Here is a 16,869-nt window from a genome sequence, read left to right as displayed (position 1 = left end):
TTTCCTCCCACTTTCTTCATTCCACCATTTCACTCATTTCTCATTATCACCGTCTCCTTATCCTAACCGGCATAACCGTGGGACGTTAAACTTAAAGATTTCATTTTTTTATTAATCTCAGCATTTTATAGTGTATTCTTAAGCTTAAGGTGATGTATAATTAAATTTTGAGAACTTATTTTGTTTCTCAGATTGTTTTTAAAATGTATGTACAAACGTTTATGTTCATTCTTGAGAGTTTAAAGTGACGTATAGTTATTAAACATAGTATTTAATATTGTACTCTTAACGTGGAAGTGATATACAGTTAACTTTTGAATTCAGTTAACATTTTTCTTTCTGAAATTGCTTTAAAAAGTGTGTAAAAACTTTTTTATTTTCTTTCTTGAGTGCTAAAAGTGATGCAAAGTTATTAAGCTTACTACTTTATATTGTATTCTTAACCCTAAACTGATACACAGTGCGTTTTTGAATAAATTATGTCAAGTTATTTGAGTGACGAACACTGGTAGAAAATCCTGACTACTACTGGAACATTTTGATTTTAAGGTGACGACTACTGGTGCAAGGATTTTAAAATATTGTTTTCCCTTCAACGGCTACTCCTTTTTGAATTCTGAATACATGGTCATTATAGGAAGGATCAGTGAGTCATTCCAACTATGGTACAGCTCCGACAGATTCACGATGCTCAGAGAAGAGACAAAATAGTATGTTTTCAAACTTAAAGTGAGAACCACTGGCGTTTTTACCTTGCTATGCAAAAGTAAGTGAGTACTCCAATGGGGTTCCAATGCGGTACCTAATTTCTGCATTTTAGATATATGGAAATACATGTCTCTAAAATGTAAAGAACTGATTTTTTGGGGGGGAGGGGGGGAATAAACTATAGGTATGTAGGGCTTGCATACTTGACGCTACAATTCGGAAATTGAATTAAAATATGACTAACGGCTATCAAGATGTTGTCAAATAAAGGGAGGACCAACACAGTTAAGGGGTTTTCGTGTTAGATGCTAAAATTTCCGAAATCGGTCATGGAAAGTTAATAAACACCAGTAGCAATTTCATCTTAAAGTAATTAGATATCTTCATGGGGTGTTAGAACATCATGGAGTCTACCAAAATTAAATTTTAAAAGCTTTTGAAAATATAATCTGACATTTGTAAACAGTATTTGAAATATGTGTTTACCCAAAACTTCCAGCTAGTACATCTAATATCTGGAGAAACACTGTGAAATAAAAGCTTATGAGATCTTGAAATTTCGGAAACAATTATTGGTCGCAACAAAATTAAATAAGATGGTACTTCTATGGGTTAAATCAGTACCTCAGTACAATTTCGATCGAAAGATTAGTTCAGTCCTAAGTTTTCTTCAGGCAATTCCAAGGGTTCATCGAGCTGTGCAAAAGAATGAAAATTCGCTGTCAATATCTAAGATAGTAACTAAGATATAAGGAATTATATATTTTATGGCGTAAAAATAGAGATCTTTATGGATTTGTACATACTTTTGGGTCTTTCCTATAAGAAAAAAATCAGAAAACTACTGTATATCCTTAATAGACAATTCAGTGGGCGGGGACACAGTAGCTTAGTGGTAGGGTATTTAACTAATCTTTTTTTGCAGAAACTATTGGAGTATTCACTTAACCCATAGAAATACGATCATACTTAACTCCCTATTTAATTTTAAAATTAAATAAAAGGAAATATTTCAGTGTAGCGACCCACGATTATGCATTTTAGTCTCAGGGAGATTATGATTAAAGCAAGTGAATGTTGTTGACAGAATTGATGGAATGCAAAGGTGGGAGGAAAGAGAGTACCTCGAGAAAACCCACGAATACGATGTCCACTACAAACTGACTTGGCCGTGGATCGAACCAAGAACCCGATACACCAGAGGCAAGCACTTTACCACTAAGCCACCGTGCCCTCGCCCATTTAATTGTCTATTAAGTTATATGCGGTTGTTTTCTGAAATTTCTTCTTCTTACAGCAAATACTCAAAAGTACAAATCCATGTGGGTCTCTAGAGCCCGATGAACGCTTGGAATTGTCCAAAGAAAATTTAGAGCTGAATTAATATTTCGATCAAAATTGTACTGACGAGTCTGAGGTACTCACTTAATCCATATAAGTACCATCTTATTTAACTTTTGTTAGGATCAATAATTGTTTTCTGAAATTTCAAGATCTAATACGCTTTTATTGTATGGTATGTCTCTAGCTGCTAAATGTACTAGCTGGAAGTTTTAGGTAAATACATATTTCTAATACTCTTTACAAATGTCAAAATGTATTTTCCAAAGCTTTTAAAATGTAATCTTGGTAGACCCCATGATGTTCTTAAAGTCCATGGAAATACCTAATTATTTTAAGATGAAATTGCTACTGATGCTTATTAACTTTCCATGACCGGTTTCGGAAATTTTACCACCTAATACGAAAACCCCATAACTGTATGGATCCTCCCTTTATTTGACAATATCTTGATAGTCATATTTTAATTAATTTTCTAAATTGTACTGTCTAATATGCAAGCTCCACGAACCTATGGTGTCGCTTTTTATTTCACCATATTTCGGTAACTGTTAGGCGTACCGACTTGCGGTTTCGGTAAACACACACCTCTAACGTTCTTTAAAACGTTATTAAGACATATTTTAGAATATTTAGAAATGAGAGTTCTGCGAATATCATGGTACCCGAAAACCCCCATCAGGGCGTGTGTGTAGTGTATTTAATTGAAACTACTTTTGAGGTTGTTGTAAGCCCTCGTAATTACGTTTCCGAAACTGCACTACCTAGTACGCAAACCCCACACTTCTATGGTGTCGCTCTTTATTATCCCATATCTCAATATCCCTAAGGCTTACCGAGTTGAGGTTTTCGGTAAACAAATGTCAGTTCCCTACATTTTAGAGACATACATTTCCACATATCTAAAAAATACAGACATTAGGTACCCCGTGGTACCCCGAACACCATTGGGGTACCCACTTACTTTTGAATAGTAATAAATTTTGAGTTGTTGTTCAGCATCAATAAACACTTCATAGTTTTTCTACGTGCAACCCAGAAGTCCATACCTGACCGAACAGATTTTGTCCATTTAATCTCAAAAATGTTAAGATACTTTGTATTGTTAAGTACAACCAAGTTAAGCACACTGAATTTAATATTTTAAATATTTTCTTATTTTTGTTTCAGGTATTTCGTGCATCAAAACAAAACCAGGATTCTGCTTGGAAGACAGTGAAAAGAAGCAGTGTAGGTTGTGGCTAAAAGTACGTCCTTTCTGAAGACAGACCCAATTGTATTTACATTCTTTTGTACGAATATATAACCCTAATAAAAAACTGTACTACAAATTATTTCTTTCTTCCATAAATTAGAATAAAATATTATCTCTGTTTAAAGAAAATGTTTGTTAGTGTTAAGTCATTTCAACTCTTTTTCTCTGTAATAAGAACATTATCCCTCGCAATATTTTTTATCTTTGTGCTATTACGATTGGATGAAGTAAAATTCTATACGAAGCACTATTATTTCAGACATGCATTAAGAACTAATGTATTGTTCTGTATGTAAGGCAATGCGTATACTGACCATGTCTAGCGAAGGTGTTGTTTTAATATAGAATCTATAACTCAGCTTTTCAGTAGTCAACTTTATTGGGAATCCGAAGAAAGAAGTAAAAAAAAAAAAAAAAAAAAAAGTTGGACTTACCAACGTGTGTGTTCGAATTCTGGACTAATCCAAATTATCCAGAGAAATCATTATATATTTCTTTGTTGATATTTTAGATGTATCCTTTATCCAAGTCATATGAAACGGATACTTCATACATCGCTATACTTTGTATGAACTATGTTCCGTATTTACTTAATCACTTTGTAACTTTCTCTAAGGTTGACAAGGCCGCAGGTGTCAAGCGAATAGTTTAGTGTTTCACTCATGTCACCTTCTGACTAAGGTACGTCCTGTCGGTATATATATGGTAGTGGGTTCAATTAGCGATAAAATACATTTTTAGCATTAAACAAATGCAAAAATCTACACGAAATGAGATACCATGATCTCTGACTTACGGATAGCACCAAGCAACTAATGGTACTGAGTGTGATTGAGTTTACTAGTTACTATCTGTCTAAAATCAGTGTTCCTTTAGCTATACTTCTTTTCGTGCTCTGAATTGCAAAGATTGAAATAACCGTTTTAAATTATTGTATATATATCTTCTGAGTAATTCTGTGAATCATTGCTCTTTCTTTAAGCAATGTATGAGACTGTTAAACTGCTCGTTGCTTAAAATGTTGCACTAAGAAGGATGCATCCCGGAAAGTCCAAATTTGCAGAATGTCTAGAGCAGGGAAGGATAAATATGTTTAGTCGATGGCTGCACAACGCCTCCGCTGTCACCACGTTGTCACAGCGGACGTTTAAGAATATTCTGCACTTACTATTAGGTATCTGCCTGGGAACTTTGGTGCAGCTACCCAGTCTCCTTCTTGGTGTTGCATTTTTAATGGCGAGTACTGAGTAGGAATCATCTTGTGAGCGAACACGTTTTCGGCTGACACCATACTGTTAATTATTGCGACATTAAAAAAAAAAGAAAACTGTTAATTAAAATGTACAGAGAAGTTATTTCTGGAAAATTCTATTCAGGCCTCTTGTGGTAACAACTGCACTTTAGAAGAAGATACTATTAAGGAAAAGAATGAGGTAAAATAATCTTTATATCGTACAAGCAATGGATGATAACAGCTTAATAAATGATTGTACGTAAATCTTGAGTTTGAATATAGGATTGTATATGGCTGTGCATTTTGCATTATTATTGAAGTGCTGCAACTAACTAACTGCAAACCATATGATAAATTCTTACAGTAATATATCACATATTGATTTACTCTGTATGAAAACGAAAATAGTTTAACGTATGGTTAACCTTCTTTGTGCCCATAATTTTAAAATTAACGCTTGTGTCACTTTTCAACACGGCTTTGCAGTAGCTTTCCAACGAATTAGCAGGAAGCCCAAACTTACAGGACACCCTGCAGGTAAATACATTTCTTTGGACAGTTTCACTGCTCCAAACTAAGATTTGAAACGTGTAGTATTGTTAATTTTATTATTATTGGCACAAAGGAGATCAACCATTTTTTAAACTATTTTTGTTTCCATACAGAGAAAAACAATATGCGACAACATTACAGTAAGAATGTATCATGCATTTTGCAGTATGTTGCAGCACTTCAATAATGGTGCACTATACGTACAATCTAGATCCTGAATATGTCCAATCCATATATTACAACAAGGCAATACGTATGCGATTAAGGTAAAATCTGTATATTTCATATGGACAATCTATAAGCTACATACATCCAATCCATACATTACATATGGCCAACCTGTACGCGACATACGTATAATCTATATGCTGCATGCAGACAGTCTGTAAGCTACATATGTGCACTCTGTATGGTGCATACGGATATTCTGTATGCTGTATCGGGACAAGCTGTGTGCGACATAAGGAAAATCTGTATAATACATACGTACAATACGTATACTGTATCTAGTCATGCGTACGGGGCATAAGTACAATATAGATGCTGTCTCGGGGTTGAACGCAAGAAACATACGTACAGAACGTATATTGCATACTTCTTGAAATTATGCTCCGTCCTGATAGTCAGTGAGTGTCGTCATTATTAACCGACATGCTACATACGATCCTGACGTCACAAAGCTTGATATCACCTCCGTATATACTTGTTACTGCAGATGACGTCACACGAATGACGTCATTGCACTTATGCAGACAGTACGTATAATACATACTTTTTCAGCTATACGTTTGCTGCAGGATGTTATATACGGTTGTACGTTAAGTCCAGAAACTACAGGAATTACGAATGTAACCTACGTTTTTAAGTATGCCACCTACATTTTTTTTTTCTCAGTGTACTACCTACCAAGATAAAGTACCTAAATCTTTTCACGTCGCCGTAAACAGAAGCTACGTACAATGTTTATAGGTTTTATAATCATTTTAGTCTAACAATGACTTTTTTCAACGATATTTTGATGATTTTCAGCGAATTTGAGTCGTACTTCACCTCATGTAATCAGGAGCGTCATTTCAGATTTTGCTTCGGGGGGAGGGGCAAGACCTCTTGATATAAGTAAAATTTCGCGTTTTTCACTGATTTACAACTATTCTACTGATAAGAACTATATAAATCTCAAAGTCAGAAGGGGCAATTGCCCCTCTTTAACCCTCTAAATGACGCCCCTGCGTGTAATCTCAAAGGGTTGTAGTCCATTTTGGACTGAGTTACTCTAGTAACTTGACATGGGGAAACTCACACGATGGGTTGAAAGTGGAGTTGAACTTCAGGCAATATTTACTAACCCTGGGTGATATGCAGACTGTATTTTTCTATATTGGATCTCTGGAAACACTTGAAACTTTACCAAAAGACCTGAATAGAAACAACTTGAAATTAGAATGTTGCGACTTCCACGTATAGAAGCATGGAGTGGAGCTTTAATCATAGTTTGCGCAGAAGGAAGCAGAAATCTGCAAGAGGCTTAATTGGGACGAAATTAAACAATAGCTAATTTTACAGTTTTTCTGTATTATCTTCAAAATAGACAAAAGTAATCGAAAAGTGGAAACACAGTGGGCTACACAATATTATTTTGCTTGAGATACCGTTACTATGACTCATCATTCTGTTTTCGCTTTGCAACTTCGGCATTTATTTGCTGCTCTATAAATGTCTGCTGTCCCAATGAAGAGTGTAGACTACTATCATGATATTGATATATATTAAGTACAAATTATGTGCAGGGGTCCCGGGTTCGATCCCAGCCCCCGCCAAGTGAACATTGTGGTGGGCAAACACTGTGTGCGTGGGTTTCCTCGGGGTTCTCCCGTTTCCTCCCACTTTCTTCATTCCACCATTTTCATTCATTACTCATCATCACCGTCTCCTTTAGCCTGACCGGCATAACCGTGGGACTTAAAACTCAAAAATTTCATTTCATTTTCAAATTATGTGTAGGTTGTAACATAATGTCATATTATTAATGCTATATACAGGGAAAGTTATAATGATGGACCCGATTTCAGAAATTGATTGTGTGAAATGTAACAAACATATCTTATTATGAAACATATGCTAAGAAAGGTAACTGTCAAAGTTTTCTTGGAACATATTCACGAATATTTTGTGTGAGCACTTTGCGTAATACGGTACACATCTAGCTGATAATCTCCTGCCAAACCTTTTCCAGGTGTTGCGGTCAATATCAGAAATGGTTGCTGTGTTGCTGGCACGCAGGTCAATCTATGTTGTTGGGAGTGATGGTACGTAAACATGATCCTTTATAAAACCCCACATGAAGAAATCACATGGGGTCAATCACAGATTTGTTTACATGATCATGAAACACACAGAAAGATCTCTGCCTTCCATTCAACGCCAGTTTCCTTAAACCAAGGATGTTATAAAATAGAGGATCTGCCCATACAACAAAATCGTGAAGCAATACGTCACAGCTTCGCCACACCTACTCTGCCCACTCCGCGCCACTAAGACCGCAATGTTTCGAGCCAACAAACATGGCAGAAACGAGAGTAGCCAAACCGACGTGCCGGACAAGACGATGCTCGGTTGTTTTTTGGCTTTACTGATTTCATAGGAAGAAGATACGTATGGGCAGATCCTCTATTTTATAACATCCTTGCCTTAAACTGCTCGGTGCTGACTCCTAACGGTAGAAAGTGGAAACATTGGGTGAAACTAAACTTTGCAAGTTAGCCTTTCGAAGCGCATGTCTCACAATAACTTTCTGAAATCAGATCCATCATATTGACTTGTCCTCGTAATATATCCATACCTCTTATTATTTGATGTTATAGCAAGCTTCCAGAAACTAAATTATGAGTCTGTAGTTTGTTTCTAAAGAAGTTTGCAATGTGTTGTAAATGTTGTAAGTTGATCAATTTATAAATTAATAAAATACATATTTGATGTGTAAAGTTTTTAGATATCTATTAGGTCCATGAATTGCCATATATTCAAACCCCAAAAATGGTGGCATTTTGTCGCTGAATAAGAAATCTGTCTATCTATCTATCTATCTATCTATCTATCTATCTATCTATCTATCTATCTATCTACATCTATATCTATCTACATCTATATCTATCTATATACTCATGCTTGTTTGTGCATCATTGACATGGCAGTTGATTAGCCCTATGATGTTTTCTGGCTCCGCCATTGCTGTACACGTATTAAATTAATGTTCTTTTTTTATATTTGATATTTTATTATGCACTATTTGACATTATTTAAATTATATTTCCACATGGGAACTTTAAGTTTGAAGCCATGCAAATGCTTTAGCGTTTCATCCCATGTTGTTAAATGTTTTACGTATTCAATTCACAGCGACTTAAAGTATGTATACGATTGATTCCATTAAATTTGATTTCGTTCAGGATATCGTTTTGATTTTCTTGAAAAACTGCATATGAAAGAAATTTCAAGTAAAACCTATATCTCTGGCAACTTTACTATCCAGCTGATGTCACTTGTAAATAAGGTTATTAGTTCGCAACTTTGCCGCACGCACAGATAAATCAAACGAAATATAAGAGTAATAATGGTCAGGATTTTCAACTGCTTCTATCCTTCTGAATGATCCAATTATCCGGATTTCTTCATATACGGATTGCGTTCAAAACTCATTAGTCCAATAATTGGGAATTTAACTTTGCCTATCATAAAAAAAAGTCAAGTGTAATGAAATGGAAATATACAGTTACCGCAGACATAGCTGGGTCGTTTCTTGGCTTTGAGTTATCATTAATAGTGCACTTTTGAGATTTTTTCTAGTGTGTCTCCTTTCACAAGATATAGGCCTATATAAAGATATTCAATAAAATTTTAGTAATTTTAATATTAAATAATAAAAAATTAAGTAATATTACATTTATAGTAAATTCATTTTGAAAAAAAAAAAGAAGCAAGGGACATTTAACAGATTAGAGGAAGTAACATTACATAAATTAAGGTTCCCTCTCATTTCAAAGAAAGCAGAAGAATAATTCAGCATACAAATGAATGAGCTAAACGAAAACTACATTATTGTGTAGATACTCAACACCGTTAAGTTATACCTCAAGTTTTAACTGTAACAGATGGTTTATTGACTTCACTGATACGTTTTCTGTTTACAGACTACGATCTAGCATGTCTTACCGTCGAGATACGCATCGAGAAGTTTGCATCCTTTGATGGACAGTTATATGGTCTTCTTTGATTTGTTAAGGTAAGAAGGTTCCTATTAACTCAGAAGAACGAGCAATTTCCAAATGAGCGTAGAGGTTACATGGAAACTAACAGAGAAAACGTCAGTCGTTAATCGACTGTTACAATAATTTACATTCTTCTAAAACCGTTAGCAAGAAAATTCTGCTCAAACTATATAATTCATCAGTGGTGGCTGCTGCCTTAGATTGGTTTTATATTGTGTGTATCCGACTATTTTTTCTAAGTGTTTCAGCACAAATACAACTTTGCTTTTGAGCGCAAGATATTATTGATACCGGTGGCGGATCTAGAAGGAAAAACTGGGGGGCTAGAACCCAGACTAAATATATTATAAGTTTACTATACACTTTCAAAAATATATATATTCTAAATAATAAGTTAAATTATTTTTTGTCACCCCCAGCTCTGGGCTTGATGCGCCACTTTTGATACATTTCTCAAAACTTTACATACATAAAGAGAGAGAGCATGGGCGCTACAACTACATGGAGCTTACATCAAGCATATGGCAGGAAGCTTCTATTTCTTTACACGGAAGAGCATATTTATACCTGCATCACTACTACCTTCTCGTATAGATATATTGTTGATAAGTGGTTGCAACGTAACTTCTAACATTCTACAATTACACCTTTGTTTCAATAGTAGAAAAATTGGGATATGCATAGCCAATGTTAGCCGTGAAGATGTTAACAGATTGATTCCATTAAAGAGGCCCATTAAAACCTTCAGTTTTGCTGCGCAGTCGGACTGTGTTAACAACTGAGTAAAAAAATGAATGATGAACTGAACTGACAAAGTGTCGAGTACGTTCAGGTTATCGAGCAGTTGACGTTTCAGGTGATTTAGTTGTCTCAGATTTTTTGGGCAGTATACTTTTTCTCAAAGCAGGATGTCAACTGAGAGAACTGTGCGTTTACCTCAGTAAATTGGACAGTTTATAGTTGGAATGACGGCCCTGTTGCTCAGTCCAAATAACTCCATGAAAACCTGTTTAAACTGCGCAGTTCGAGCAGTTATATCTTTCACTCACACATGATGAACTGCGCAGTAAAACTGAAAGTGCACTTACAGGACCCTTAACGAATTCGGCCGAAATAATCGCTCTAGCTACCTTTTGCAAAAAAAAAAATAAAAAAAAAAAAAAATAAAAAAAAAATAAAAAAATCGCTTACATTCAAGAGATATCGTGCGGAGTAACGGACGCATTCTAATATTACAATCTTATAAGACCCACTAGTGTGATCCTAATAATGTACTCTATATATATATATATATATTAGGAATATACTAAAGAAAAGTCTCAAAAGTAAAAGACAGACAAAATTTGTAGGAACTGATTGATGTGATAAAGTTGTAACTCAAGAAATTGTTTGAGGTTTGAGGCAACAATGACATACTGGATCTTTTTTTGTTTTTCATACAAACATTTCTACTACCTTTTACCCTTACATTGGCAATCTCTATATCTTGAACCATTTTTGTTAAAGGGTTAAAGAACTATCTCCAGTTGTCAACTTCTGATGACCAAGTCATCAATTTAATGATTTTTACTTGTGGAGCAGGAAGAGATGAAGATCTCTCTTGATGAGCTACTGATGATCTTGCTCAAATGAAAACAAAGTCATTACCCCCCGCTTTTTTTACATTAAAAGTTTTTTTTTTTTTTTCATGTGTTGGAAATACAGCACTTAAGGAAAAACGTAACATAACGGTGAAAAGGCAAACTTACACTAATCCTTGTAATTAGCAGCTCCAGAACTGAAATGGTAGAACTACAACTTCTAAGACAGGTATATATATATATATATATATATATATATATATATATATATATATATATATATATATATATATATATATTGAAGATAAAATTTGGCAAAAAAAGGTGGCAAAAAAAAGTGGTAATAAACTTTCACGATACATGTAAAAGTTTATTTCTGTGGGTCAGGAAACGAAACAAATAGTTCGAAGGCTTCTTCTTCTTCTTTGGTGCGAGTGGTCTCGGGTTCGATAAGAGATGTAAGAGTAACGTTTGCCAGTTCCTTACGTTTTAATAAGACATACAGAACATATGTAATGAAGCGAAGAAAATGATTGGTTATCTATTTAATCAATGGCTTGCTTTTTGTCAACCAGATGCATATATACTTTTATACAAATTATAGGTTATATCAAAATTAGAATACAATTAATTATTTGGAACAGTTTAACACAGACACTCATAAATAGATTTGAAATAGTACAATTTTTTTTATATTAGAATGCTTTGTTTTAAATTAGGTTTAGAATATTATTTTAAGACATTTAAACTTCAATCACTTGAAGAGAGAAGAAAATTGCTTGATGCTAATTTTCTTAAATAGATAGTCTACCTGACAAGAACTGATATTCCAGCTATATTTTAAAAAAAAAAGAAAAAAGAAAAAGAAAGAAAAAGAAAGAAAACCTTGGAGTTCCAATATATGGTACAATGTGTAAAATAGTCTTTCATCCAAGTTAGAGAAAATACTTTTTGATCTGAAGATTTGTTATATATATATATATATATATATATATATTTAGAGAGGGTTGATTAATTTGTGTGTCAATTGTCTCAATTTCATTTGTTCACTGTGCAAAAGTGGTAGGAAGTAAAGCCGTGCAATTTGGTGTAACTTTAGACGAAGGACATAAGTTTTGTTTCGTCATAGAAGCATGTCACTTGTACTAAAGATTGAAGAGATATAGGGTCAAACGTCAAGTTTCGATTTTTTCCTTATGGGATTGCAATGGTAAATTCCGAAAGAGACTGAAAAAAACGTACATCGAAGTGATAACAAAGAAAAAACTGTATGGTATGATTCTACGTCGCAAGCCGATCAAATATGCATCAGTCAAGTGTCAAGGTCAGAGGTCACGGTCAGATCAAGGTCACAGGTCAGCTTGAGAACCCACTTGAATACACTGAAAACAACGCAATATCCATATCGAATCATGTTAAATATCAAAATAAAGCAGCGGAACAACTGCTGTTTTCCCAGCGACTATTTGATTTTTGTGGTTGACCTTTGACCTTGTATTTGCCTGTGACCTTTGACCTCAAACTACTATTGAGTGTTCCTTGCTTGTTCCAGTGCTACATTTTGATGTTTAACCTGATTTGTACGGACATTGCGTTGTTTTCAGTGTATTGAAAGGGGTTCTCGTGACCTGTGCCCTTGATCTGACCGTGACCTCTGACCTTGACACTTGACTGACGCATATTTTGCCGGTTTGCGACGTAGAATCATACCATACAGCTTTTTCTTTGTTATAACTTCGATTTACGTTTTTTTCAAGCTCTTTCAGAATTTACCATTGCAGTCCCATAAGAAAAAAAAATCGAAATTTGACCTTTGACCCTATATCTCTTCAATCTTTAATACAAATGACATACTTCTATAGCGAAACAAAACTTATGTCCTTCAGTTACACCAAATTGCACGGCTTTACCTTCTACCACTTTTGCACAGTGAACAAATGAAATTGATACACGAATTAATCAACCCTCTGTATATATATATATATATATATATATATATATATATATATATATATATATATATATATATGAAGACCTGTTTATATATATATATATATATATATATATATATATAAGCCTTGATTGTTTTTTTTCTTTCTTTAATTTAATCTAGAAGGTATCATAGTGCTTCCGCGTCACGAGAGTTCACGAAGGGTGTTATATGACAAGATTTAAATCATATTTTAGTATTGAAATATATTGCGTAATGGTTTGCTTATCTTGAAACGTTAATAGATGCTCTTACAATTACTTCATCAATTTATAGCTTCTAGATTGGAGATCTAAGATTTCAATGAACTAAACTGTAAACGAGACACGAGGAATTTCTCGACTCAACTCGAAAAGGGGATGAGAATAGTCATGTTTCTCGTCTCAGATTTGAAAATCCACTTCTCGTCTCGACCTTCACTTCGGCTCTCGTAGGCGATCACAACACAAATAGTTGGCTCAGTTGAACTTCAGCAGGGCTGGACTTCCTCGCCCTCGCTCACCCCAGAATCGGTGCCCTGATTATCGGAGTCAAGAATTTCATGTTAGATTTTTCTTTGTCTGTGTAGAACGATACATGTGAAAGTTTATTTCTGTGGGTCAGGAAACGAAACAAATAGTTCGAAGGCTTCTTCTTCTTTGGTGCGAGTGGTCTCGGGTTCGATTTCCGGTGGAAATACTCGGTCGAAAATTTTAAAACTTTTTCAGGCCAGCCATCCTGCGTAAGGTTTCCCTGGGTTTTCCTCATTCACACCAGCCAAATACTTGGATAGTACCTAATATAATGATCCCAGGGCGCTTCCTTCCTTCCCCATGTATTTCTTCCTCCCCAATTCCACGGGCAATGTGATCACTGAGGGACGTCATACGCGACGGCCTAACATGGTCATAGCTACCGAAATTCCAAAAATCTAATTCCCAATCCTAATCCTCCTTCTTGTTTTTTTCTTTTGTTGTTGTTGTTGTTGTTGTTGTTGTTGTAGTTGTTCTTTTTGCTATGATGTTTACACTGAATCCAATACATCTCAGCCATAGGAGTACAGCTAAAGAAACGACAATAAAATCCATAAATTTCATGTTTTGTATAATATTACAAATTTTGATATCATACTTTATGTAAGTTAGTTTGGAATGTGGACAGCCAATATTTGATTTCAATTGAGAAATTAACCTTCTGAAAACTAACAGCTTATTACTATATGTTGTCATCCGAGCCTATGCGATTACTACTAATTTAATCGTCGAATCGACTTACACTTTTATGTACGGAAAACGTTTTGCAGAACGAATTACTTAAATCAGTGGTGGTCAAATTGCGGCCTGTAGACAAGAGTTTCACTGCGAATGCGCTTCATCTGGTCACCAAAGTATAACATGTGATTTGATCCTTTCTTTAACTCACGATGAGTATAGCTGGGCATCATAATACACGTTGTTTGATACTTGACTTTCAACTATTAAAACATTTTCTTAGCCGTTTGATTACCAAGTCTAATTGGCAAGGTAAGGCCATTGATACCAGGTCTATTGTTTAGAGTTGTCATAGGTGTATATTTCATTAAGCTATTTTTTAGATGTTCGTATCTCAGGGTTTGTTTGACCTAGGCACACAAAATAAGAAACATAATATAAGAAAAAACATAAATTCAGAAAATTTTACAACTTATGCACATTCTACGAACTGTCGCCTCAAGAGGGGTAAGAAAAACGATCTCCGGGTATGGTTCTTATGTTTTTTTGGCAGTCAGTTCATGATAAATTGGCCATCACTCATCTAAACTATCTTTAGAGATTATTCAGAGTCATTATTACGTGTAATTATCATCATACTAAGAACTTGACTAACGCTTGTATTATGTTGTAGTCAACCCTTAGTGTCACGCTAATCACAGGTAAGAATGGCTCTGAGGAAGCCCCTTTACGTTTTATGAAACATGTTTAAACTGTTACTAAATTGCTTAGTTTCTTAAACGTTTACAAATGAGGGTTTAAAACGAAACTTTTAATCCGAAAAACACTTCGGAATCCAAACTCTGGTTGAGATACACCAATAAGTTTTGTTACTTCGAACTAAACTAAACCTTAGTACTGCCAGCCCAAAAGAAAATAAATCGCAACTAAATCGACTAACAGTAGTGAATTGCAACGTAATTAATTTTACATGTAATTAATACAGCGAAATACCAATTCTACAAATAGTATTGGAAATCAAATTGAGTAACTTACCGGACATTGGTCCAATAATGACAGAAAATCCCATGATGAGAAGAATAATTCTAAGTCGTTTATTGCTCTCGCGTTTCTTAAAAGTTACTTTAAAAGTTTCTAAAATATGTTTCCAATTAAACACTTCCCAAAGTAAATCTTTCTTTTTGGTACCTTCTGGACTTTTTACTTTCACATCTTTTATTCTGAAAACGGTATAAAGAATGCTTAGCACATAAAGGCCTTCTGTAAGGAAGAATACACCATAAAAACCAAGTTTTACGTAAGCAATGCCACTTAGAGCCAAACTAATTGGAATTCCTAACGAGAAAAAGTTCACAATTCCCATTCTAAAAGTCCGAATTTCTTCCGAAGTCACATCAGCAATGTAACTCTGGATGGCCATATTTAGCGAATGCCATCCGCCGGTTATTGAAGGAATTAGTGCTTCAATAGCACCAGGGACTTCCATCGGCCAATCCCAATAATAAACACATAAGATAAGCAGCGCGATAGCAATAAACTCGCCTATAATTGGAACTAACATGCATATCTTTCGCCCATGTCTATCTGCCCATGATCCCATAAAAAGTATAAAGAATAACGGTATAGTGTGGTGGATCATGGATTTCCACACTCCCATTCGAGCAACTATTTGTTGCACTTCCGTTTCTTCAGCAGTAAAATTACCAATATCTCGTCTTGCAAGCGCTGAGCATACTTCATCCGTATAATTTAGATTCACTCTGCATGCCTTTTCGAGGTATAAATTTTGAGTGGCAAATATGGACAAAAGTCGAGGCATGAAGAATAATGCAAATATTGGCTCGACAGTAACGTTCTTTAACACAAATATTAATTTTTGTGGAAGATTTTTCTTCTTCCATTCTTGTTCTTGCAAATTAGATTCACTTGGCGTTTCATTACCAGGAACGTTTTCAGACATCTCCATGGTTGATGTCACTTTCCAGTTGCACTCGGTTCTAGACACACTTCACCACTCTACTTCACTCCACTAGAAAACACTTAAGTCCACTTTAAACACTTGCAAACTACGAACAAAGTATCCTTATTTAGATTCTGTAATCACGCCACAAGTCAATCAGAACCTTGGTAACTATCTTCTGTGAATTTTCTCATTGTATTACATAAAGCGCTTATTGCATCTTCCGTGGTACGTAACGACCTTTGTCAAGTAAGCGTTAACGTAGTTGTAATAACGTTTTACATGACTAATGTCATCAAGAGAATCGTCAACGCTGAAAATCTCATCATCGGATTAATGAGCATAAGAAGATTTATGAATTGTAGTTTCTTATTTCTTTCAAATGCAGCTGTCAATTTTTACGTACCGATTCTCATTTGCAGTTACGATATTAAGAGACATTCCAATCTTGCTGTAATGTGTAAGTAACGTACGTACATAATAGTAAGCACGATATGTTTTTTTTCTTTTCCTTTCTTTTTCTGCGGTGATTTTTGTTCCCATGGTGACGCAAGAAATACTTGTAGGCCTTGGGCAGGAAGTACTCAATTACATTCACAGTCCTGTATAGTCAATAAGAAGGAGTATATGTGCATACACGTCTCTGTCCCAGATCTCTCGTGCCAATAACTTTCCACGCTAGAAGAAACTAATTCACCTTTACTAAACAGGTTTTCTCCAGAGGGCATGGTCTCTATAACGATTCTCATTCAAATATAATAGAAACTTAATGACATGTTGACCATGTTCCACTG

The 16,869-nt window shown here is 34.9% G+C and overlaps 2 protein-coding genes across 2 annotated transcripts in view; both read right to left on the bottom strand.

Moving 5' to 3' along the window:
• Positions 1–15,283, bottom strand: part of LOC145679822 (uncharacterized) — a 67,345-nt gene extending 52,062 nt beyond the window's left edge. Inside the window, exon 1 of the mRNA XM_081750348.1 lies at positions 15,151–15,283. Coding sequence (XP_081606474.1) covers positions 15,151–15,184 — 34 coding nt within the window. The 5' untranslated portion in view covers positions 15,185–15,283. The remainder of the gene's footprint in view (positions 1–15,150) is intronic.
• LOC145679455 (proton-coupled folate transporter-like) lies at positions 15,267–16,081 on the bottom strand. The gene is made up of 2 exons (XM_081750035.1): positions 15,413–16,081; positions 15,267–15,335 (listed from the first exon to the last, which is right to left on the bottom strand). The coding sequence occupies exons 1-2, from the start codon at positions 16,079–16,081 to the stop codon at positions 15,267–15,269; spliced, it is 738 nt and encodes a 245-aa protein (XP_081606161.1).
• Between the last annotated feature and the right edge of the window lie 788 nt (positions 16,082–16,869).

The sequence above is a fragment of the Thermobia domestica genome, chromosome 2, assembly GCF_964235325.1.
Source record: "Thermobia domestica chromosome 2, izTheDome1.hap1.1, whole genome shotgun sequence".
NCBI classification, from domain to species: domain Eukaryota; kingdom Metazoa; phylum Arthropoda; class Insecta; order Zygentoma; family Lepismatidae; genus Thermobia; species Thermobia domestica.
Note: the sequence above shows the minus strand (reverse complement) of the source record. Positions and strands in the feature narration are given on the sequence as shown.